This window comes from Protopterus annectens, chromosome 12.part0 (genome assembly GCF_019279795.1).
Source record: "Protopterus annectens isolate FY-2018-M chromosome 12.part0, PAN1.0, whole genome shotgun sequence".
NCBI classification, from domain to species: Eukaryota; Metazoa; Chordata; order Ceratodontiformes; family Protopteridae; genus Protopterus; species Protopterus annectens.
Window position 1 is genome coordinate 840,858,851 of NC_056746.1, and position 24,917 is coordinate 840,883,767.

Below are 24,917 nucleotides of genomic sequence, written 5' to 3' on the forward strand. Positions count from 1 at the left end.
TATACCCTAGACTGCCTTAACAGACTAGGTTTCTCTCAGAATAAAAAGAAGTCATACCTATGCCTTGCCAAAAATGTGATGATCTTGGGTTTCCTATTTGGGACTAGTTCAGCGGTTGTCTGCCTGTTCCAAGTAAAAGGATAAAGTGCCTTTTTTTGTAGGACATGCTGAGGGAATTTAGTGTCAGGGACTTTCTGAACATGCTGGGCCACATGGTACCATTAGCTAGGTTAAACATAAGACAACGTCAGTGGTACTTGGAGACCAGTAGTTTTACTTTCTAGAAACATACCAGCTCCATGTTTTGCTGTGTAAAAAGGAACTGGAATGATAGGTCACAAAGCAGATAGGTCAGAAATTATCTTGATTGTCCCATTCTGGCCTAGGCAGCACTTGTTCTCTCACCATATTTAGACTGCTTAAGAAAAACCTTTACTGTTGCCTATGTATGTAAACTGCGTGGCACAGTTCAGGAGTCCCTAATGTAGCCTTTTACTACCCATGTTCAGATTAGCAGGTTGGCAGGTATGGCCGTGCTGCCCCCCCACCCCCCTACCCTTTGTAACAAAAGTCATTAGAGAAGTAACTCTAAACTAGGCTATTCATATTCCAGGTTTCTTCCGTAATCCACAAAATAAGGAAGAAAAATCCTGTTTCCCATGGATGTGCACAGACATGCATATATAATCAGGCTACTATCTAAATAGAGCTAAACCTTTCAGAAAATCTTATCTGTATCCTGCATTATAGTCTTGACTTTTACTAAACATTAGTAAAGAACAGACCCAAAACAAGAAAGGGTGTGATGTTGTGTGCAGTTTCATTGGGAAAATGATTAGTCACAGTCAGTCTGATAAATACTTTGGCCAGAGTATGAGGTGGGTAGCTAGAACACAGTTTTACATTTCAGGATCTGTTGCTGCGTTGAATACTGTTTTTGAGAGTTGGAGTTTGTTTAGGCAGTGTGGTCATTATGTACTTCTGAACCTTTCTTGTTACGGATAATCAGTGTTCTGTATAGATAAATACCTCATAATGAACAATGGCACCTTCTACTCGTGAATTTTTTTGTGTCTTGCTGCAGTGGCAGTAAGTCAGGAATATAAGACTATGCTGTAGGTTACATTCAGCTGACAAAGAAAGTGAAGTCCAAGACAGCAAGGTGGTATTTTTGTATCAGTTAAACAGGAAATTTATCATCAGATATGAAAGTATATAGTTTAAATAAACTTTATTCAACAGTAGCACATTATTCTGTGACTATATAGAAATACCTAGTGCAAACATTTCAATCCAAATATTTCCCATAAACATCCTGAAAATGACAGTTTCAGCACATGCAATACTAATGTTGCTCAGTTGTATGTGTTTGTATATTAAGCATTCAGCCACACACGCATATATAATATCACAAATGTAACTGTTGACCACCATCACTTGAGGCTTAGAAAGAGCCAATAGTTAATAATCCTATGACAATAAGGCCAGAATGCAAAGTGAGCCCAACCTTGAAGCTTTTATTTATTAAAAACCCATTAAGCCTAATCAATTTTTCAAATTCAAATATCGAACCAATAGGACACACTTCTGGACCTTCTTATCATATAATGTAGCCTGTGCTACTGTCATCTCATGCTTACATAATTCGTACAAGTTTGTAATTATTTTATTCATTTATTTACATTTGTTTAACGGAATAGTTCATCTAGGTAAAAGTCCCTTTTCAACAGAGGCCTAGGGGGAAATTTCCACATAAAAACAATACAACACATAAGATACTTTCCTGAGAGAAATGATGCATACTTTGAATGTAAGGCATCATTTTAACAATGCTTGTAAAAATAGTCTGTTATTGTTGGTAGAATCCTTTTTTCATCGACTCGTTATAAATTTCTCAGTGAGGAGAATCATTGTATTTAGCACAACTTGTAAGTCCCTTAACCATCTCTCCCAGAAATTATTAGCTTTTAACTTGTTGGCCCAATAATTTCCAGGCTTTGTTTTTAAAACCCATGCATTATGTAAAAATAAAGTTCCAGTCACTTAATGAAGTAGTATGATGATGCCCCAGTATCCTAGATCTCCTTACCAGCCCTGGACCCAGTGAATGAGGAGAGGAACTGGTGGCAGCTTATGGTCAGCTATGAGGAGAAAGGTAGGAACAAAACAAAACATAAAAAGACTGACACTACCAATCAGCAAATAAAGGGGTAGCTATTCCCTATCCCTCTTGCATACTAGCTGCAAATGTCTGGAAACAGGCCCATCAGTATGTGGAATCCTGTTTTGTCAGTATAGGTCCAAAAAACTCAGTATGTCCAGGAGGCTTAATACTAGGAATTCCTGCATGGGACCATGGAAAAGATGCTCAGACAGAGTTAGACTAGCTCACTTTGCATTCTAGTAATTATGCAGTACCTCTCAAAGCTGTTTTCTAAGGTTCTGGCATGTAACCTTTTCTTCCATGAAGTTACAGCTGTTTTGGATACTCCAAGCTCAATTATTTCTGAGTTAAATTGTTTCTGAGTATCATCCTTCTCAGACCTCCCAAGAAAATCCATTCCCCCAGCTTGGGGATTGAACTTTATGAAAAAAAACTGACCCTGCTACTTTTTGCAGTGGCCAGTTCGGTCAGCCTGAAGCTTCTTTCATGCAAGACTCCTGTTGGTGGCTATTATTTTAGGTTAAATAACATTGTGAATTCCAGGCCATAACATTCAAGGAAAAACTATTTAGTGTTCCATAAGCTCAGGGTTGCTCTCTCAAGATCAACCCATCCTTTATGCCTAAACAAATTATACATTCCACTTATGCTGTGCTGATGATGCTATACGAAGGCAGAAACATGCATTTATTTATTTATTTATTTTACATTTGTTAACCGGGAGAGTCCGACTGGATACATGTCCATTTTCAGCGGAGGCCCGGGGAGAAAAGCTCCAAGTACATAACAGACATATGAACATTGTTAATGCAAAAATAAGGAAGATAGTTGAGTTCTAAATACAATATAAAGATACATCACATCTTGGGAAAAAAAAAAAAACAGCAGCAGCATATAAAAAAATACATAGGTCAGTTACAAAGGCGAGGCGCCTTGTTAAAAAGCGGTTAAGGATAGTGAGGTAAGAGGGGTAAATGATAGTGGTTAATCAGGTTTGGAACAGGGACATTGCCAGAGAGTATTGAGATGGGGTTTAAGCTTTTTTTTGAATTGTAGGAGTGAGGGTTCTGAGGTGAGCATGGTCGGTAGGGAGTTCCACATTTTACCTACAAAGTTTGAGAATAGAGAATCCCCAGCAGAATTATTGGCTTTGGTAGTTTGAGCTAAGATCTTATTGGAGGAGCGTAAAGATTGCAGGTTAATATAGGGGTGAATGATGTTTTTCAGAGCTGGTGTTTTCTCTGGGTGATACAGTATCTGGTGAGCCATTTTGAGTTGGTTGAAATGGAGTTGGCTGGAAAACTCTAACCACCCTAGTTGCTTCAAGTTAGTGCAGTGGTGCGCTCTAAAGGTGGAATTTGTGGCAAATCTAGCTATGTGATTGTAACAAGAAGCAAGTTTGTTAAGGGTTGTCTTGTTTAGGTTTGTAAAGAGGGGAGGCATAGAAAAGAGTTGATAGTAGGTGTGTGCTGGCAATTGTAATTTTAGCATGAGGAGTGAGAAAGTGTTTTACTTTATAGAGAGAGCCAAGCTTTTTATTGACGGTTTTGATGGTAAGATTGAAATGGGTGTCAAATTTAAGGGAGTTATCAATGGTAACACCTAATAGCTTTGTGTGAGCTTCTGGTGATATGGTGATTCCATTGGAGGATGTAATAGAGAAGGTGGGGGGAAGAGTCTTGTTAGTGGGTGAGAAAGTAAGTAGTTTTGTTTTGTTGGGGTTGAGAACTAGTTGTCGACTTGAGAACCATTTTTCTATTAGGTTGAAGGTGTCTTGGGTTGAAGCAGTGAGGTCTGCCAGGTTGGAGGCAGTGCTGATGATAGTCGAATCATCTGCATATTGAATGCATGTGGCATGGGGGTGATTGTGGGCAGGTCATTAACAAAGATGGTGAAGAGAAGAGGGCCAAGAATAGATCCTTGGGGAACTCCAAGTGTAACAGGTAGGCATGTAGATAATTTGTCCTGCCATAGAACAGCCTGTTGCCTATTGGACAGGTAGGATTGGAACCATTTCAGCGTGGAATTGCTGAGTGATAGTTTTTAATGTATGGAGGAGTTGAATGTGGTTCACCATATCAAAGGCCTTGGAGAGGTCTAAGAAAAGAGCAGATGATAGTTTATTATTGTTTCTGAAGTTATTGATGGTATTAGAAAAGGATAGTAGGGCTGATGTGGTACTGTGATTTAGCCTGAAGCCATGTTGGGAGTTAGCTAGAATTTTATTTTTGGTGAGGTGTTCCATCAGTTGTTTGTGGACACACTTTTCCATAATTTTGGCCAGGGGTGAGAGTATAGCTATAGGTCTGTAGTTGGTTAGCTCTAGTGAGCTACCACCTTTATGGAGAGGAATAATGTGGGACATTTTCCATATGGAGGGGATGAAGGCTTCTGACAAGGTACGGTTTATGATTATGGGATAGGAAATGGCCTCAGCTGCTTTTTGCAGAAACTCAGCTGGGAGAAGGTCAGCTGCTAGCTTAGTGGGTCTTAGTTTTTTAAGAAGAGATGTTATAAAGGATATGGGTACTGGATCGAAGGTAAATAGATGATCTGATGTAGTTGTAGTATTCTGCTGGCATGGGTAGTGGAGTGGGCTGGTTGTTTGTTTGAATTGTGTGGCCAGGGATTGTATAGTTTCTGTGAAGAAACTATTGAATGTGTTAGCAATGTTTACAGGGCACTGTTGTTTGCAAGTTGTTGGAGTGCGGGTGGTTGCCTGGCCTGGGTGCAGGAGCTTGTTTAAGCCTGCCCAGAATTTTTGTGGATTATTAAGGTGTTTGTGTTGGAGGTGGAGGAAGAAGTTTTTTTATCATTTAAGATCATTCTTTTAGTTTCATTTCTAAGTTGCCGGAAGGTTTGGTGGGAGTGTGGGTCTTTAGAGGTACGCCATGTGACCCACATCTTGTTTCTAGATAGGATTTTGGATTTTGTTTCCTTAGAGAGCCATGGTGCGGTTTTGGTTTTAGTTCTAATGGACCGTATTGGAGCATGGGAATCTAGAATCTTGAGGAAGGTGGTGTTGAAGTAGATAACTGCCTCTTCAAGAGGAAGAGACTTGAGTATTGTCCAGTTGTGGGCTTTAAGTTCAGTTTGAAAAATGGAGGCGTTGAATTTATTATTGTTCCTGATTTTTTTATGGTTGTAAGAAGGGGGGTGATTTTCTTGAATTTGATAACATAGGTGAGTAAGTGATCACTCATGTCCTCTGGGTGAGTACCTACTGAGTACTGGTCAGGATCTTTATTAGTAAGGATCCAGTCCAGGATGCTGTCTTTGTTTTGGGGTTTACCTAGTCTGGTAGGAGTGGATATGAGCTGAGAAAAGCCATGTAGATTTATGCTGCTAGATCGGGAGCTAGATGAGAAGGAATTCTAATCGATGTTGAAGTCACCTAACACTATGGATTCCTGGGGGTGAGTTTGAGTTAACCAGTGGAGAAAGTCCTCTAAGGTTTTGTTATTATTGTTGCCTGGGGGGATGTAAATACATGCTATATTTATGCTTTTATGTTTGTTTGGTTGAAGTTTTACAAGTAGAATTTTGGCATTGTTTGTTAGGAGGGGTTGTGGAGAGGCAAGGGAGATTTGTAATGTATTTTTGTAGAGTATGGCTACACCGCCACCTTTACGAGTTATTCGGTCTGCTCTTAGTATATCATACCCTGGTGGGATTATCTGTGTGTCTTTCGTACTTGGTTTAAGCCAGGTTTCTGTGAGACATAGTAGGTCTGGGGAACAAGTAGCTAAAAGGGCATGTAGGTTGTGAATCTTATTGTTTACACTTCTGATGTTTAGATGACAGGTCAGAAGAGAGTTAAAGGGTCTAGAGTTTAGATTGAGAAGTGGAGGGGAGGATAGGGTGGAATTACAATTGAGTGGAGGGGAAGGGCCAGGGTTGGGGTGGATATCACCATCACCATCTGTGGCTAGTCTGTGATTCAGAGTGGTAATGAATTTGAGGGCTTTGAGTAGAAGTTTGTAGTGGGGTTTGGCCAGAAAAGCTAGTGGGGTTTGGCTTTTCTGGCCTGAATTTGTCCATAAATAGACTTAAGAGAAAAAGTCATGGACGTTCAGAATTCCCATTTAGCTGAAACACTTGATGTCCTTAGAGTAATTTGCATATATCCCAGGTTGCCTCTAACACAAGAGGTTTAAGAAATCACACAGTGGAAAGTCTAGTTTTGCTAGATTTTTCTTATTATTAAGTTATTGGAGAGGAAGAGAAGTAAGTTGAAGGAAGAGAGAAAGTGTTAGAGAGATGGGGAGAGTTCATGTAGGCTCCTGGCATGGGCAGATCCATGAGCTTATGAAAAGGCGTTTTAGTTGCTTTTTGTATTGAATTGTATTTGGGATGCTTCTAATCTAGTTAGGAAGTATGTTCCAGGCTAGAGACACATTGCAGTTATAAAGAAGTTTACTGATATTTATGTTGGGTTTATGTATGTCAAGGAGTTGGTCAGAGCTTCTGAGAGATTTAGTGTGGGTGTAGGAGGAAACGAGGGAGGAGAGGGAGAGACAGGCAGAAGGTTTATGTAGGACGGAGAGTGAAATTTGTAGTTGTGAGATAAGAAGTTGATTGGGGAATTCTGGCCATTGCAGTTTTTTTAATGCAATACAGTGGTGTGATTTATTGGGTTGGTTTGTTGCAAATCTGGTGATTTTATTATGTTTGTTCAAGCTGGGAGATTAATATGGTTTGTAAGTTTGTTAGGATGGGAGCAGCATATAGAAGGCATGGCAGCAGGAAAGACCTAGCTAGGGATAGTTTGGCATCTGGTGTGAGAAACTGTTTTGATCCAGTTATCCCAGTTTTTGATGCGTCTTTTTGATGCACTGATGAATATGTTGATCAAAGTTTAGTTGGTCCTTTATTATGGTGCCCAGGGGTTTAGTATGTGGATCAACCTTAATTGTGTTTATGGAGAAGATGGAAAAGGTGTATTTGTGGTGTGAGAGTAATAGTGATTTTGGTAGGAAAAGTAAGAGTTTAATTTTTTAGGGTTTAGGATAAGCTGATTTTCATTAAGCCATCTTTCTACCGAGAGGAATGTGGTTTGTGAGAGTGAGTGGAGATGTGAGCATAGTACTGTTTAATGCAGGAAAATTGTGCAGACAGTAGTGTTTGATTTACATGTACATTTTTTTATATTTATTGTTAATACTAAGATTTTAAAATATGAATGGTATGACAGTAAATTATTTGAATAAACATGTTGATTTAAGCATTTGTGCAAGTAGCATTATAACATGCCTGCTGTCTTTAGACCAATCTTGGTAACCTTTCTTTGGAAGCCTTTTATTTTGGATTTTTCTAATTTGTCATTTGTTGATGGTCTGTTTCATGTTGTCTTTTTAACTCTTAGTGTGTTGCCCATGGAGCCCTTCAGTGTGCCAGAGCCATTTATTCACACTCCCTGCAAGTCTTCCCTAGCAAGAAGAGTGTGTGGTTGCGAGCTGCCTATTTTGAGAAGAGCCATGGAACAAGGTATATGAATGACAAATACTAGTGCACTTCAGTTGTAACAGTGTCCTATCACTTGTGCATCAACAAGCACTTGAATAATAATTTGACCTAAAATAAAGTTCATTGAATGCTGTCACTGTGCTCAAGACTAACCCCTTTTCCAAGGTGCAAGCAATTTTGTAGTTGATTATATTAATTACAAGTCTGCAGAGAGAAAAATAAAATAGAAATTGAAAAGTAAGGTAATCATTCTGCATGCATGTGACTTTTGACAGATTTTGCATCAGTGAAATAACTATTCTGTGTACTATTACCCGTCCTCTCTGTCTGCGTTACTGCCTAGCTCCTACAAATGTTTTGGTGTCACATCTGTAGTTGTAGATTCAGTATTTGTATCTCTTGTCATTTTTTGTTACCTATCCTATCTGAATGTCAGTGACTTATGGCCACTATCAGCTGTAATGAACCATTTCTCCTAGGGGTGGGATGAGTTTTGTCAGGCATCATGGCACTTTGTGTTAGAGAGCCACATTAGTTATGTTTATTGCTAGTAATTCCTTGTTTTCTACAATGTGTTGGTCCCTTTCTGGTACCTCTCCCCCATTTGTATTTAGTTTTTGATAACACTTAATATGACAGTAGTTAAAAAATGAGTAAGTGTTTGTTTATATGGTAAACAATGTGAGAATAATAATCTGAAGCAAAATTAGTCTCTTTGAGGGATTTAAAATTGACTTCAGAAGCCTTTTGCGGCCAGTGACTATTGAGTTGTCCTCTTCTAATACTGCAGGCATAGTTTATTTCAAGATTTTTTTCCCATCTCCCACGCTCAAGCTAGTATGTGGGAGAAAGAGGGGAGTAGTCAACCCTTGCACTTCCCATGTTGTTGCCACTTATTTAGTTTGTATGTCTTAACATTCATCCTAGGCAAGTTCTTTTCTGAAAATAAACTGGAAATATGTTCTTACAGCTGACAGACTGAAAAATCTTAAGCTAATTGTATCCATAGGGCAGAGTTGCAAATAAAACTGTTTACTGTATCACCTAAATCTCCAAAAAGGTGTTTCTTTGGTCGCCAGATCACTGTGCGGTGCCACATCTTTTTATAATACTTGAAAAAGGATCATAATATAAATTATTGCGTCTAGTGCCTGAATTTCTGCTGGGACACCTGTTGGAAACATATTTACATTTATTGATGATGGTGCTTTTGGAGGGGACTGGCAGGAAAGTTTTCACTTAGTCTAGGTCAATGCTGAACTACTGGGAGAAGCCAGACATCTGTCAAAGCATCATCCAGCTAAGTTTATTCAGCAAGGTGGCCTTCCATTTACCCAAGTCACAAGCCCTGCCTTGAGTAGCAAGAGCCAGACCTATACCTGGCATCTTCCATTGCTAAGAAGATTGTGGGTGATAAACCCCCTAGCAACTGACTTTTTTCACTTTTGAGCATTTAGGGCATGACATTTTTCACTTTTGAGCATTTAGGGCATGACTTCATCTGGTAGCAACTCATGTGGAATAGTTCCTCAGGTCCCCCCATGGGTGAGTCAGATACTACAGCTCAAGTAAAAGACTCCCATAGGGCTTCCTTGTACCACTAGGTTCACAGTGATGACCCAGACTTTGAGTGAATGCATTTAACTTCGGGTACCAGGATGAAAGTCAATGCATTAGTGGTTAGCACTCTGATCACTGATACTGATTCCTCAAAATCTCCTAAAACACTTGAGTTTGTGGTATCTCAGGGTCTTCTATTTTCTCTGAGATGCTGCTTGCTTAGAGTTCACATATAAAAGTGACATGGGTAAGTTGAAGGTGAAACTTAGACAAAGACGCATTTTGGTTATGTCGTGTTGAGTTCACAGTCAGGCACTCCTGCATGTCTTAGGTGTCATTGTGTCCATGATCTTCACAGTTCACTTTGTATGCCTGAGGATGCTTATATTACGGGGGATTGTAACATCTTAGTGGCTACAAAGACAGCAAACTGTTTGTCTTTTCATGGATTTCAGCCGGTCTTTCCTTTATTTCATCCTCTGATTTCAGCAGGTATATCAGCTTATCTGAATTAAACTTTTTCTGTTCTTTCCAGCCTTTTGTCATTTGAATGTATGTTCTTCCAGCGGCTCACTTATTTTAAACACTTCGTATTTATTTTTCCTATAAATTACTAAAAGCCATCTTCTGTACCAAAACTGAAAGCTGAGCTGCATTTTGCAATGCAGTTGCAAGGCTGTTCTCTATCAGAGTTCATACTTTTGTTTTTCTAGTTAATTTTTTATTACTCTCCCCAAACATATTCTTTGTGCTCATCCAGGCAGTGTGCTGACTAGCACTGAATTTTTCCTGTTTCTTAGTGGTGGATTTGGCATTTGTCGCTCAATCCAAGCCTTCCTTTTCAGCTTCCAGTCCCTTCTCAGGAGACGTTCACAGGCACTTCAGATGTGGGGTGGGGGCTTCCTTCTGCTCTCTAAAAGTGCAGGGCCTCTGGTCGCTTCAACAAAAGAAGGACCACATCAGTGTCAGAGATGAGAGCTCTACTGTTGGCTCCCTGAGCATTTCATCCTCTTTTCACTTGAAGGGCCCTAAAGGTACTTACAAACAATACCACAGTGATGTGCTATTGTCAACAGGCAAGGGGAGAAAGATCTTCTTTGCAGGTTAGCACTTCATGTGAGAGATAGGCTGTCTAGCATCAAGTGACGTTTCAGGCAGTTTACATTCCCTCAGGTCAGAACATTGTGGCAGACTCTCTGAGCAGGTCCGTATCACACTCCCACAAGTGGATGCTTCACAGGAATGTGTCTGTGAACATTGTCCACCAGTGGAGTACTCCTCGAGTAGATCTATTTGCCTTTTGCCTTCCCTCTGAACACACCTCTTTCTCTTTTTTTGTGCCAGAGCCCCGTGTTCTCTGGTCTTGAAGGTGGACTTCCTGTCTTTTTCCTGGAAGGGGATGTTTCTTTCTGCCTTCCCTCCTCTTCCTCTCATTCCAAAAGTCCTTTTTTCAGGATAAAGCAGAATTCTCCAAAAACCTTGCTGGCGACTCCCTTTTTGCCCAGACAGCATTAGTTCCCTCTTCTTCTGTATTTAGTAAAGGGCAGTCTTCACAAGCTACCTCACAGGGTGGACCTACTCACACAAGACATCCCTACCTGTCCGCTTTTCAACTGACACTGGTGATATGATTTTGATTCCATATAGATACCTTGGAAATCCTACTTATCCAAATGGAAGAGGTTTTCTGTTTGGTGTCTTTCTCGTAACCTGGATCCACTTTCTTATGGATGTTTCTTTGGTTCTCTCTTATCTGTGTGAACTGCTCAATGCTGGGTTGGCATATTCTTCTGTTAAGGCCCACTTGTCAGCTATTTCTGTTTGTCTGCCTTTAGCGCACCCCCTTTAGTCTCTAGATTTGAGGCTAAACAGTTTCTTAAAGGCATCCTTCATATTAGACCTCCCAGAAAGCTTGTCCCTCCTTCCTGGGGCCTTAATTTTCTTTTGGAGAAATTGACCCAGGTTCGTTTTGAGCCTGTGGCTCAATGCCTTGCAGCATTGTTCTTGAAAGACTGTTCTTTTAACCCTTACTTCTACCAGACAGGTGTCTGAGTTTCAAGCACTTATGGCTGTTCCTCCTTTTTTAGTTTTCCATAAGGACAGGTTGTCCCTTCATGATAATCCTATTTTTATGCCCAAAGTGGTGAATGAGTTGTCTTTTAATCAGTCTATTCATTTGCCCCCCCCCCCTTTTTTTTCCTTTCTCCGCAATCTGCTAGTGAGAAGATTTTGCACACTTTGGATGTGCAAAGACACTTAAGATTTTACTTGGATAAGACCAAAGTTTTTTGCAAATCTGATCAGCTTTTTCTTTCCTTTCATCCTAGATCTTTAGGATTGCCTCTTTCCAAGAAAACTATTTATTTTTGGCTATATAAAGCTATTTCTTTTTGTTATTCTTTTCAAGTCAAGAGTTTTCTTTCTTCTGTTAAGGTTCGTTTTACTAGTGCTGTGGCGGCTTCTGGTGCTTTTTTCAAGGGTTTAGGTACTAACTGTATTCTTGAGACAGCTACCTGGACTTCTGTGCATACTTTTACCAAGCACTATAAGTTGGATGTGATATCCAGGGCTAGAGCTGTTTTTTTTTGTTTTTTTTTGGGCCATTCTTCAAGAGTACCTAGAGGGCTCTGGTGGTCCTTCCTCCTCCCTCTGTTCTTCCTGCGCTTTTGCACCTTCCCTATTTTAAGTAATAATGCAACAGTGAAATGGAAGGACATAGTACAGTTTTGTGTAAAATAATACCATAATGGTAAATGTCCTTCTCTTCACTGTTGCAATATCCACTCCCTCCCTCTGGTTCTTTTCCCTTCCAGATGTGCTTGTTACCTGTCTAATCCTTGGACTGGTGTTCTTACTGGGGCTTTCAGTTCTGAGGATGGTATGTCCGAATGTCATCTTTATGCCCTAGTCTTATGCAGGGAGCATACATGTGACATAACACCGCACCCTTAACAACCTAAAAACTTTGGTGTACTGGCTGCATGTCGGGCTGCCCTTAGCATGGGATCCCTTTTGTAAGGAATACTGCAACAGTGAAGAGAAGGACATCTACCATTATGGTAAGATTTTACACAACTGTACTTTCAGTAAGCTCACAGTCTGTTGGTCAGCTCATTTTTCCAGAAAACCACCTTCTTCCAGTCAGAAAAGTACCCTGTTGGGGAAATTTCTCTATTAATTTAATGTTCAAAAAAGTAAACAATTGCTTGAAGTGTGGGAACCGAATCCCACATAAAGATTTGCATTCATTTTGTCTGTCATGCTTGGGGCCTCAGCATGATGTCTGTAGTTCTTTTGACTGCAAACTTCTGTGTGGAAAATCTCAAATGCAGAGCCGAGGTACTTGCTGCCCATATGGAGTCCTCATCAGCTTTCTTGGTGGTGTTACAATCCACCGTCACTGTAGGGCCTCTGCAGGGTCCAGCATCTGCTAACATCATTCCAAAAAAAATGGAGAGACAAAAAGGCAAAGGATCCTGCTGTTAGGGAAAAAAGCTCCAAACTGTAGGTTTTAAGTCAGACGATGACCTAGGTGAGGCGCCTTTGCAGTCCTCTGGTCTGGTGACTCCTAGGCTTGAACCCTCTGATGTGACCTCGCTGGAGTCCACCATGGTATCTGGCCTGCCTAAGGATCCCACCATGACTCGCACGTTGATTGAGTCTGAGGTCACTCTGCAAGCCTCAGCTTCTGATGTCCATTGTGTGGCTCTCAAGGGGAGACACCTCGTCTTCCCAAACTACCAAAACTACAGCTGACTTTGTGGTTGTGCAACCGCATCCTGTGAGCACCCCTTTAAAATGAACCACCATACCGAAGCAAATGACTTCCTTTGCTGTATCTCGTGCCTCCACTCACTGCTTCTCAGACCAAAGCCCGAGATCTCCTTAAACTAGTAAAAGAGTTTATGGACTTCATGAAATGTAGAGAGCCCTCTCACTCTTCCACCTTTGCAGCCTCTCCATCTAAAAGGGGAAGGGAAGTAGCTTTCCAGGAAGAGCAAGATTGCTGTACCTCAGAGGAAGAGGAGGAATGGTCTTACTATGGCCACTTCACCATTTCAAACTTATCCAGATTCTGATTCAGATGACAGCCCCCCCCCCCCGACTCGTACTCTGATGACACACCCTCTCTCTCTCTTTCTATGTATATATATATATATATATATATATATATATATATATATATATATGGTCCAAACCCGCTACGGAGAATTTCTATTCCGCCACTACACATTGTTCTGGATGATGTCTTTGAAGACATGGCTCTGTATCCTGACTCTCTACCCCTTGCTCCTAGGAAACCAGACAGGTTTTAATGGAGTACTTTAATCTCACAAGTGCCTGTACAAAAATCTGAAGGCTGTTCTTTCTGTTGTGTCCACTGAATCCACAAAAGGTGTTCTCTAACGGCCAACAAGACATCCATTGCCTAATGACAAGCAAAGTAGATAACTAGAAGATTTCTGAAGAAAGCCTATGTCTCTGCCACCCTGATATTGAGAGGCTTAAATTCTCAATTCCATATGCTGAAGTACCTTGAATGTGTTCAAGACAAATGCTAGCTAAGGTAGACTCAGTTGTGGATAGAACCTTATCCGAGGAAATTCAGATAGCCAGAGAAGCTTTACAATTCTCTAGACACTTCCTAAAGTTTGGCTATGATGCCTTAGAAGCTTCTTGCAGAGCATTTTCCACAGGATCCATCATCTGCAGACATGCATGGCTGAAGGACCCTGTCAGATCAGGTAAAGGCTGAACTACTAGATGACCTATTGGAAAAGGAATTCCTTTTTTGGTCTTCCAGCTGAACAAGTTTTTGAGAAACTAGACAAAAAAGAAAAGCAAACTTAAAACAATGAAAGAGTTATCCATCTTAGACTCTGAGGTATAGTAGGAATTACCCTCCAAAACATTGGCCTTTTCCACCTAGACAAGACAAGAGGAGGAGGCCTTCCCATTGTAAAAGACTAGGGCAATCTAGGAGATAGCAAACAGAACAATCACAAAGGGCATGGGGCTCCAAACAACCTACCCAGCATAGAGAGCAACTGTGATTTTGTTCTATCCCACCCTCCCTTACCCTTTCCTATCCCCTGCAAACCTCTGGCAGGAAGACTTTCCTCTTTAAATCAGTGGAAATCCATCATCGGGGACCAGTGGATCCTCAACATCATAGAGAATGGGTACTAAATTCAGTTCAGGGAAGTACCACCTTTCTTGGGCATTCCAAAACCACAAAAGAGAAAGAAAGACTTATCACCTAACCTTAGGGAGCTACTTTTTCCAAGGATTTCTCCAGCCTGTCCCCTAAGACAAGAGGGAAATGGCTTCTACTCAAGGATATTTCTAGTCCCCAGAAAAGAGTGCACTTGGAGGTCCATCTTTGTCCTCTCCAAGCTAAACAACTCCCTCAACATCCCAAATGTAAAAAATGCTTGCATTGCAGAAATTACTGCCCATGAGTTTCTAAGATGCCTCCATGGCCACCATAGACCTAAAGGATGCTTACATCCATTCCCCATAGGAGACAGCCACAGAAAGTGCCTACAGTTTGTAACAATAGGCTTCCACTTCCAGTTCTGTGCTTTAACATTTGGGTTATCTAGTGCTCCCAGAGTTTTCACAAAATGCCTAGCTCTTCTGATAGCACATGGCAAAACTCTAGGGGTTCATATTTCTCCATACTTAGATAACTGTTTCATTCAGGGAAGAACCACTTCAGAGACCCTAGTCCCCCTTACAGATTATTTATTTATTTATTGAGATTTAATTACCAGGAAAATCCAACTGGGTGGAAGCCCATTTTTCAGCGGAGGCCTGGGGAGAATATCCAAATTGTTACCAAACATTTTAAGAAAAATAATTGTACAGTCTCTCCAAAAATAAAACAAAAACTTTTGCAATTTAAATAATTGTAACAAATTAAACACAATATAAAACTTTGGTTAAGAATCAATACAAGTTATATGACAATCCTTACTTAGGAGTATATGGCAATCCTCCTTAGATTGTTTTCAAAAGGTAGGTCGTCTTAAATCTTGAAAAATCCCAAACTGCAACATACATAGTACAGTTGTGTCTTACTGCCTATAATTGTAGATATTAAAGTAGATCAATGTTGCAGTACATACTCCCACACTCCAGCCCCTCTATCTACTGATCACTCATCTCCTCCTTGCTGTCTGCAGAGGGTAGAGGATTTTTTTTGCAGATAGTCCTGTTTCCATCATTCCCTCTCTGCCTCCCACACTCCAGCCCCTCTGTCTGCTGACCACTTTTCTCCCCCCCCCCCTTACTGCCTGCAGAGGTAGAGGATTTTTTTTTAGATATTCCTCTTAATTCCATCATTCCCTCTGTCTCCTGTGTTTTTTGAAATTGAGGCAACTGGGGAGGTCATGCTGTCCTCAGGCATCAGACGTCTCATTCACTGCTTAGAAAGACCTGAAGAGTGTGCCAACGGATGCCCTTCTTATACCACGACATCCAGACATCAGTCTTTGGATATTTTTTGTCTAGGGTTAATGTAAACATTCTGAAAAACAGGCTTGCCACGGGCTTCTGCATGGCAGGAATACCAAAGGATCAGTCCTGCAACATTGATCTACTCAAATATCTACAATTATGGTAAGTATAACGCAACTGTACTTTAATCATTCCCACTGCTGTAGTAGCCTTTTGGCTATTTGCGCTGTTTCCTGCCTAGATAGCAGCAACTGGCCTACTTCTCAAGCTCTGGCTCCTCCCATATCTTCCCTCTGGCTGCTGATCGGCTAGTCGCAATCATGTAAATAGCAGCAAGATGGAAGTGACTTCAGTTCTTTCTTGCTGGCTCACAGGAGTTATCTAAGGAGCTTCTGAGGAGTAGCAGTCAGTCTTCAGAATCAGCTTTATTTCTGGTAGGCAAGTCTCCTTTGAAGGAACTCATTCACAGAAACTTCATTGACCTTTTCAAGACTGGATCTTATTTTTTTTTCTTTAAGAAACCTGGTGTTTATTTAAATGTCGATTCTTTCCTGTCAGGAAGAACCTTTCTTGCTTTAGAGACCTGTTTATTTTCTTGGGGGCGTTTTTTGTGTTAAAAGTGTACTGCTTTTGCAACTTCTGAGTTTAGGTATTTGGGTTTTACTTAAAAGGAATGTTAAAACTGTGGACATTGTTTGTAGTGCCTACATACCAAGTGGCAACTTACCAGAGTGTTTGTTTTCAGTTGCAACAGTACAGGAAAAAGGAACTACTGTTCAGTCAGGGGATTTATTTATTATTTGTGCATCTACCTTGATTTTGGGACTGTTTGCGGAAGTGCAAGTATGTGCACTCTGCTTTTGATTGCTTTGTGACAACTTACCTTCTGACCAACTCTGTCTAGCACTGCTTAATGGCAGTTAGGCTTCTTAGGATCATAGAAAGTTACTAGGCTATTGGCGCTGAAGCCCTTACAAGCCTAGACAAGAATTTAGCCCATGTTCCAACAAGTCAGCATCGTATGCCACTGTCAAGCAGGGATACAGGTGGAATCCCAGGGGTGTATTTTCTGTTCCCCATCCAGTTGTCCAGGTTGCTCTTAAAAAGCGTTAATGAGATACTCTGCTTGACATGGAGAAGGGAGTCTGTTCCACACAAGGAGTCGTCTCTGGGACACAAATCTGTCCCGCCAACAAGTCCTATTGATGTTACAGACCAGGTTGAGGTCGTTGCAAGTTATTAGAGTGGAGCTTGACTTACGGATATGCAGCAGTCCCATCAAGGCGGGGTTCTCAGATTGCTTTGTATGCTAGACAGAGGTCACCTCTGCGGAGTCTGTAGGAGACCGAATAGAGGGACAGGGACTTTAGCCTATTTGTGTAGGGTAGATGTTTGAGGCCCTGGATTTTCCTTTAAAGGAACCTCTGTGGTCTCTCCAGCTGCTGCATGTGCTTTGTGAGGTACATGCCAAAAGGGACCTTGTACTCCATAATGGGTCATATAAGGGAATAATACAGGGATGTTATGACTTGCTTGTCCCTGGATGAGATACCCTTACTAATGAGGTGGGCCATGTAGAAAACTTTTTCTACAACGGCGGCAGTATGGTGGTTAAAAGTCAGTTTGCTATCGACCTGAGTGCCCAATTCCCTCACAGCTGATTGCATGCTTAGGACCTTATTATCAATGTGATAATTTGTGGGGATGTCACTCTCCCCAAATGGGATGATGATGCATTTTTTGGCATTCAGTTTGAGGCCATGTTTCTGACACCAGTCATTTGTTTGGGTGAGACACTCTTGGAGGATGTCCACATCACTATAGGAATTAATGAGAACACCCAGCTTGCAGTCATCTGGAAACTTGGTTAGCCATAGCCCACTGGTTTTGGCCTGCACCTCAGAAAAGTGTATCCCAAACAGTAGAGGCCCCAAGACCGATCCCTGGGCTACACCATTCATTACGGGTCGACTGCTTGAGGTGGCTCCCCCTATTTTGATTAGTTGGGTTCTATCAGTGAGCCAGTTTGCTACCCATCTGGTAGCATATAGATTGATGCCTATTTGAAAGAGTTCATCTGTTATACCTGAGTGGGTAATAGTATCGAAGGCTTTGGCCAGGTCAGGCTAGGCAGTGTGCACCATCTTTCCCTCGTCCATGCCCTTGGAGACTGTCTCAAAGAAGTCGACCAAATTTAACAGGCATGACCTTCCCTTCACGAAACCAAACTGTGTGGGATCAAGTGTCTGGAGGTTGCCAATGTCCTTCTTAATGAGGTCCATGCTCATTCGCTCCATGGGCTTGCAGATCAGGCTAGTTAGCCTGATGGTATAATTTTGTGGATCGGTGGATGCTCCACCTTTGTGCAAAGGGATGACAGTGGCTGTCCTCCACTTGGCTGGGATGAAGCCAGTACTCAGGCTTTGGTTGAATAGGGTGCCTAATGGTGCTGCATGTTCCTGCCTTAGTTCATGTAGGATGCAGCCTGGGATATTATCTGGTCCCGTGGAGGATGTATTTTTTGCCGTTGAGAGGGCAGTGATGATTTGATCCCTAGAGATAAGGAGAGGGAGACAAGTACTGGGGATGTCCTGTTTTACTGATAGGGGGACAGAGGGGTGATGTTTTCACTGAACCCGTCTGCCAGCAGGTTGGCTATATCTACAGCGTTTGTGTATGTGGTATCCTTGACCACCAGTTTTGAGCAGATCTGGGTGCTTCCCTTGATCTTGTTGGACATATGTGAAGAAGGCCTTATGATTGTCTGTAGTAGCTGTGGCCAGTTTTGACTCGAAGTTTGCTTTGGAGTGTTTCACTAGTGCTGTTATTTGCTTGTTCAGACTAAGGAGAGATTGCTTCCAATTAGGCACCTGCTGCTTCTTGGTCCTGGACAGCAATTTTTTTTCTTTTATTATAGAGTTTATGTTGTGCAGATGACCACCAGGCAGGTTTACTCTTCCTTGAGGAGGATGAGTTTATCCTGTCGAGTATTCCTAATTCCATGCAGGTATATAAATGCTCATGTAGAACTTTGGTGTAGATTTGAATGTATGTGCCAGTTCCTGTGGAGGGGGAGGGGGCTGTGAAGCTGTTTATACCTTCCCTCAGGAGGTTGTAATCAGCATTGGAGGAGTCTTTTGTTTGACCCTAGCTGGGGGGTCGGAGATGATGACTTCAAAAGTGATTACTTTGTGATCGGATCTTACCAGGGATGATGACACTGTAGGGTTGCTGCAGTGGTTACTTATGTTGGTTAATACCAAGTCCAAGATATTTTCACTTCTTGTGGAGGTGTCTACCATCTCGTCCAAGGTATTTGCATTGACGAAATCAAGGAATCTCTGGGAATTTGTGTTTTGGCTGAGTATTTCTTTCAATCTAATGTTGGATAGTTAAAGTCGTCCAGGGTCAGGGTAAAGGGTTGAATCTTGATAGATTTTAAGAGGTCCAGATAGATGGAGTGGGCATCATGAGTCAAAGTTGGAGGCCTATAGCTAGCTATGATTTGAATAAGGGTTTTGTCAGTTGTTAACTGCACCTGGAGTGTTTCCTGTGCGTCATACTGTTTAACCAGCCTGGAGGTGTGTATGTCTTTTATATATATTGCGACTCCGCCTCCTTTTGTTTTGCTGCCCATGGTTTGGGGTCTGAATGTATGATAAGATGAGTAACCTGGTATGGCTGGGGTTCTTCTTGGTCACAGCATGGGTACTCATTCCAGTCCTCCTGGTTCTTTTCTCACTATACCTAAAAAGAAAAATAAATACTTAAAAATGAGTCCTTACATCACCGCATTCTCTCATTGCCTCAGCCACTGGTGGGGGTATCCATTGATGTTCTTCGTGTTTCACTGTTCAGCTCACTCTACTGGTCTCTCTTGAGTTCCTCTGTTGTTTCTACTTCTGCTATCACGGACTTGGGGTTAGACATGGCTTCTGCAACAGTTCCAGTGGTCATTAGTTATGACAGAACCATCTTCCTTTTCGGGTCTGGAAGATGCTTCATGAGATTCTTCTTGTAGCCTGGGATAAAGAGGCATCCCCCACCAGTCTGTTTTCTTCCAGGGATACTTTACCTAGGAAAAAGAACCAAAAGGTTAGACATTGCTTAACTAAGGATGCTCATACAGCACAAAAAGATATTTTTTCCTTAACCGGGAATGTATTTCATTCAGTTGGTCATTGAGATCAAACATCTTTACCAGAACACTGTTGTGATAAAGTCCTGAATCATAATCATGAATCATGTCAGAGGAGTGTCACATTGATGGAGAGAGTGTTCCCTCTCCTGTGGATTCCCAAGGCTAGGACTATGATCCTGAAGAAAGTACGTATACGTATACCACATCTCCCTTGGGGGAGTTTTTCTGAGTCTATTTTCAGGATGAATGATGTATTTTTGTGTGAAAAATTGGAGGATCCCTCTGAAATGAGGAGATACTATGAGTTATTACAAATCTAGGTCTCGTGTATTATTACTGATGTCCTTCTATTCCTATGTTGCAGTATTCTTGGTGTGAGATTTCTCGCCTCGGGCGACCCATGTGTCTGCTCCTATACAAAAGCTTCAGCTTGGCTGTTGTAGTTGCGTGGGACATCACACATAGGGCCATAAACCAGGGGCCTTAAATGTAACATGTAAATGTAACATCTGCACGCACAGACTTCAGAACTTTTCAGCCGCAGATGACCGTCACATCATGTGCTTTGCTCCTTTACCACAAGAAGTCTAAAAGCTAAGTACCCCATTGGGGTTTTTTCTTCTTTGACTGCTAGCTAAAGCTTGGTTTATTGTAGTAACCCTTAGCCAATGTCGGCAAAAAAGGGTAAATGCCAATGTGGGCGCCAGATACCTCATAAAGATATGCATGGCCTCTGTGTTTTTTGCCTAGGCCGAGAGCACGACCATACTGCTTTGTTGATCTGCCAATCCTTCGCTCCTAAGACCCTACGCAGCTGTCTGGCTGCTCTCAATCGATATCTAGAAAATCAGCAACTTAAAAAATTACCACTAAGGATGGATCCCATTTCGGAGGCTTGACTGAACCTCCGCAGAAGAAGGCCAAGGGTCCTAGGCCCACTTCCACTGCCTCTCCGCTTTTGGATGCCCCGACAGCTGCCGATTTAGGAGTTGAGGGACGTCCGTCAGATCAGTCTACTTCGGCAACCTTCGAGGAAGCCGCTTCTCAGTTGATGACTACCATGTCCACGGTGCTTACTCAGACATCAGCTACAGCCGAGGTCGAGGGGGGAACCAGACACAGCCGGCCCTCCGACGGGATCCCTCCTCCCGACATCGCTACCCTTAACCATGCACCCGATTCCAGGCCTAAGACTATTCCATAAAAAAAAGAAACTGAAAGCCAAACATCTGGCTACACCCGCTTAGGGCCTACTTGATTGGCAGTCCTTCACCTCATCCTTGATGCAGGCCTTCATGGCCATTAGGCCCACAGCCTCTTCTCCATCTACCCTTCCTCTCCTTGGCCCTAGGCCTGCCTCTGTCTCCTTTCTTCCACCACCCACTTCACAAGACAGGGAGACAGAGCAAGAGGCTTATTATTCATCTTCCGATGAATCTATCTCATGTACTTCTCAAATAACCTTTCCTCAAAAATATTACTCCCCAGATGAAGAATCCATCGAGGGGAACTCCCCTCCAGAGGATATCACCTTTGGTGAGACCGTAACCAAAATTAAGGAATACTTCAAATGGGACACCTCACAAATGTCTGATACTCAAAAAAGGTATTTTGAATTACTACAAGTGGAATCTCCCTCCCCTTCTGCGTTCCTCCTGTCATCCCTGCTTATTTAGATGCTTTTCCTCAGCATCTAAGACCCCAAGACTCTCAGCCCCCTGCCAGGCCGGATCGCTTCTACATAGTGCCTGATGGCCAGAAATTCCTAGTCAAGCACCCCCTGGCAGACCCTCCCTCGAGACCGATTCCGTCTGTCTCTCTCCTACCTACAGACAAGGACAGTAAAACTATGAATAGAATTGGGAAGAAGGTTTACAACTCTTCCACATTGGCCTTCAGAGCCATCGACTATCAAACCCATATAACCAAATATGCTCTGGACCTTGTCTCTCAAGCCTCTACTCTGCTGGATGCATCTCCAGACTGCCCCACTAAATCTGACATAGTATCTAAACTACATCTGGGTGCCCAAGTAGCCAGATGTTCCGTTAGATGTAGTTATGATCAGACTGCCCCACTAAATCTGAGATTTCATCTAAACTATCTCTGGCTGCCCAAGTAGACAGACATTCCAATTCCACTAGATGTAGTTGTGATGCTGCAAAGGCCTCTGTACTGTTTGCAGCCTCTGTACTTCAAAGATATTCATGGCTACATTTACAGCACTTACTAGAGGACTTCAAGTCTAAAATCTTAGATGCTCCTCTAGACCCTAACTTATTGTTTGGTAAACAGTCAACAGACCTTTTTAAAAATCTACAAGAAAAGAGCAAGGAATTGCAAGACCTCAAGCATCTTCTTGTGTTCCCAATTCCTAAATATTACAGAAATTACCCTGCAAAATCTACATTTGTCAGAAGAAACCCCTCCTCTGCTGCACCTCCCTCTTCCAGACACAGAAGAGGGGCCAGTAGACAAACCTCTTCCAGGTCAGCTGTCTCACAGCCCCCACTAGACAGCCTTTCCAAGACAGAGGAAGTCCCAACAATGTGGGCTGCTTTGCCCACCTTCCCCTTTCTGCCCGCCTCTCCTACTGCCTCCCCTTTTGGAAAACAGTCACTACAGACAAATGGGTTCTGGCTATAGTTCAAAAAGGATACTTCCTTTCTTGCAGAGAAAAGCCCCCCTTAAGGGGCATACCCTTCCCCCAAAAAATCAGAGACACCTCTTTCCTCAGAATTTACAAGACCTTCTGAACCTGGGAACAGTAGAACCTGTCCCACCAGGGCAGGAAGAAAAAGGCTTCTACTCTAGACTTTCTGGTCCCCAAAAAAGATGGACCATGGAGGCCCATTCTGGACCTTTCCTTTCTAAACCTATTTTTGAAAGTTCCCACTTTCAGAATGTTGTCCCTACAAACTTTACTCCCCTTATACCAGGCCAGGCCTTCATGGCCACACTCAACCTGAAAGAAGTCTATCTGCACATCCCCATACAACCTTCCTACAGGAAATTCTTACATTTTTTCTGGACCCTCCTCTCACTTTCAGTATACAGCATTGCCCTTTGGTTTGTCCACTGCTCCCAGAGTGTTCACAAAATGCCTGGCACCTGCCATAGCCTATTACAGGACACGAGGGATTCAGATTTACCCTTTCCTGGCTGACATCCTCATTCTAGCTGAATGCAAGGAAATCATGTGATCCCATTTACAGTTCACCATTTGCCTGCTACAAAAGACTAGGGTACACACCCTCAACTACCCAAATTCTTCCTTGACCCCAGAACAAGACAAAACATTTCTGGGTTGCAGGATCAGGACAGACATAATGAAAGCCTTTCTTCCCCAGGACAAAATCACCTCATTGTCCTCCCACTTCAAAATCCTTATGCAGACCCAACAGATAACTGCAAGACAATTTCTATGAATCTTGGGCCTAATGGCAGCCACCATTCCCATGATACCACTAGCCAGAATGCACATGGGATAGCTGCAGTGGTATCTAAAAAAATGTATTGTCACAACACCAGCATCCTTTAGAGCAAGAAATTAACCTCCTGCCCTGCCTACAGTCGGAACTAAAATGGTGGATTCAGCAAATTCAGCTGAACCCCAGTCTTCCACTGCAGTTACCCACCCCAAACCAGTTCATGCATACAGATGCAATCAGACCTAGGATGTGGAGCTACAGTGTCAAACTACAGGGTACAAGCACCCTTCCATAAAGAACAAACATATCAACGTGAAGGAAATGACTGCAGTCCTTCTGGTATTGAAAGCCTTCCTTCCCTTTTACAAAGAGGTGTTCTCCTAATAATAAGACACCACCACAGTTATGTGGTACCTCAACAAGCAGGGAGGGACAAAAGCCTACCACCTATGCAAACTAACCATTCTAATCTGGGACCTAGTGTCACAGTACAACTTGTTCCTGCAGGCAGCCTGCATCCATTCGCCGGACAACAAACAAGCAGAGCTTCTCAGCAGGACATCCTCTTCAAATCACAAATGGTTGCTGGACAGGAATGTCTTTATAGACATTGGCCACCGGTGGGGCACACCTCAAGTAGACTTGTTTGCCCCCCCCCCCCCCCACCCAGAACAGACAACTGCAAACTTTCTACTCCAAGACCCATTCTCCACTAGCTTGCAGAACAGATGCATTCAGCATTTCATGGAAGGGGAGGTTTTTACACGTCTTTCCACCCTTCCCATTAATTCAAAAAGTCCTGAAAATCAGGAGAGACTAACTAAAAATCTTGCTGGTGACCCCCTACTGGCCAAGGTAACACTGGTTCCCCCTACTTCTCAATCTTGCCAAGGGCAATCACCAAAGGTTACCCCACAAGGTGGACCTTCTGACGCAACAAAAGGGAACCCTCATTCATTCACACTTGCAGATGTTGGCACTGACATTGTGGGCGATCAACCTTTAATTCCTATCTGGCACCACTACTCAGTGGATGTGCTTTCAGTCCTGAGGGAGGCCAGGAAACCTGCTGCAAGGAAATCTTACTTAGCCAAATGGGAGAGATTTTCCAGGTGGTGTCTGGGCAAGGGCAGGGATCCATGTGTAGCAGATCCACCCCTAGTTCTTGTCTGTGTGTGTCAACTAGTTAAGAGGGGACTTTCATACTCTTCAGTGAGTCCACCTTTCAGCTGTTTGTCTGCCTGCCACTAGACCCTCCCCTACTAGCCAGGCTTGATGTTAAGCTATTCTTAAAAGGGGTCTTGTACATCAGGCCACCAAGAAAACCCCTCCCACCACCCTGGGACCTGAACTTCATCCTCGAAAAAATCGCACAGTCCCTATTTGTACCTGCTAGTATGGCTTCTCTGCAAATGTGCACATGGAAGAGTGTACTACTAGAGGTTATAACCTCAGCCAGGAGGGTGTCAGAATTACAGGTCCTAATGGCCTGCCCTCCATACACTAAATTCCACAGGGACAGGGTGACTCTACGAACCAACCCTTCCTTTATGCCTAAGGTGGTCAACGATCTGTCCTTAAATCAATCTATTCATCTACCCACCTTCTTCCCCTCTCCCACCAATTAAAGTGAGAGAATACTCCACTCCCTGGATATACACAGACAACTAAGGTTTTACCTAGACAAAACCAA

At 42.5% G+C, this 24,917-nt stretch overlaps 1 protein-coding gene across 1 annotated transcript in view; it reads left to right on the forward strand.

The window, feature by feature from the left end:
- Positions 1-24,917, forward strand: part of PRPF6 (pre-mRNA processing factor 6) — a gene marked incomplete in the record, with an annotated part of 1,570,595 nt that overhangs the window by 647,032 nt on the left and 898,646 nt on the right. The window contains 1 exon segment of the mRNA XM_044089883.1: positions 7,530-7,651. Coding sequence (XP_043945818.1) covers positions 7,530-7,651 — 122 coding nt within the window.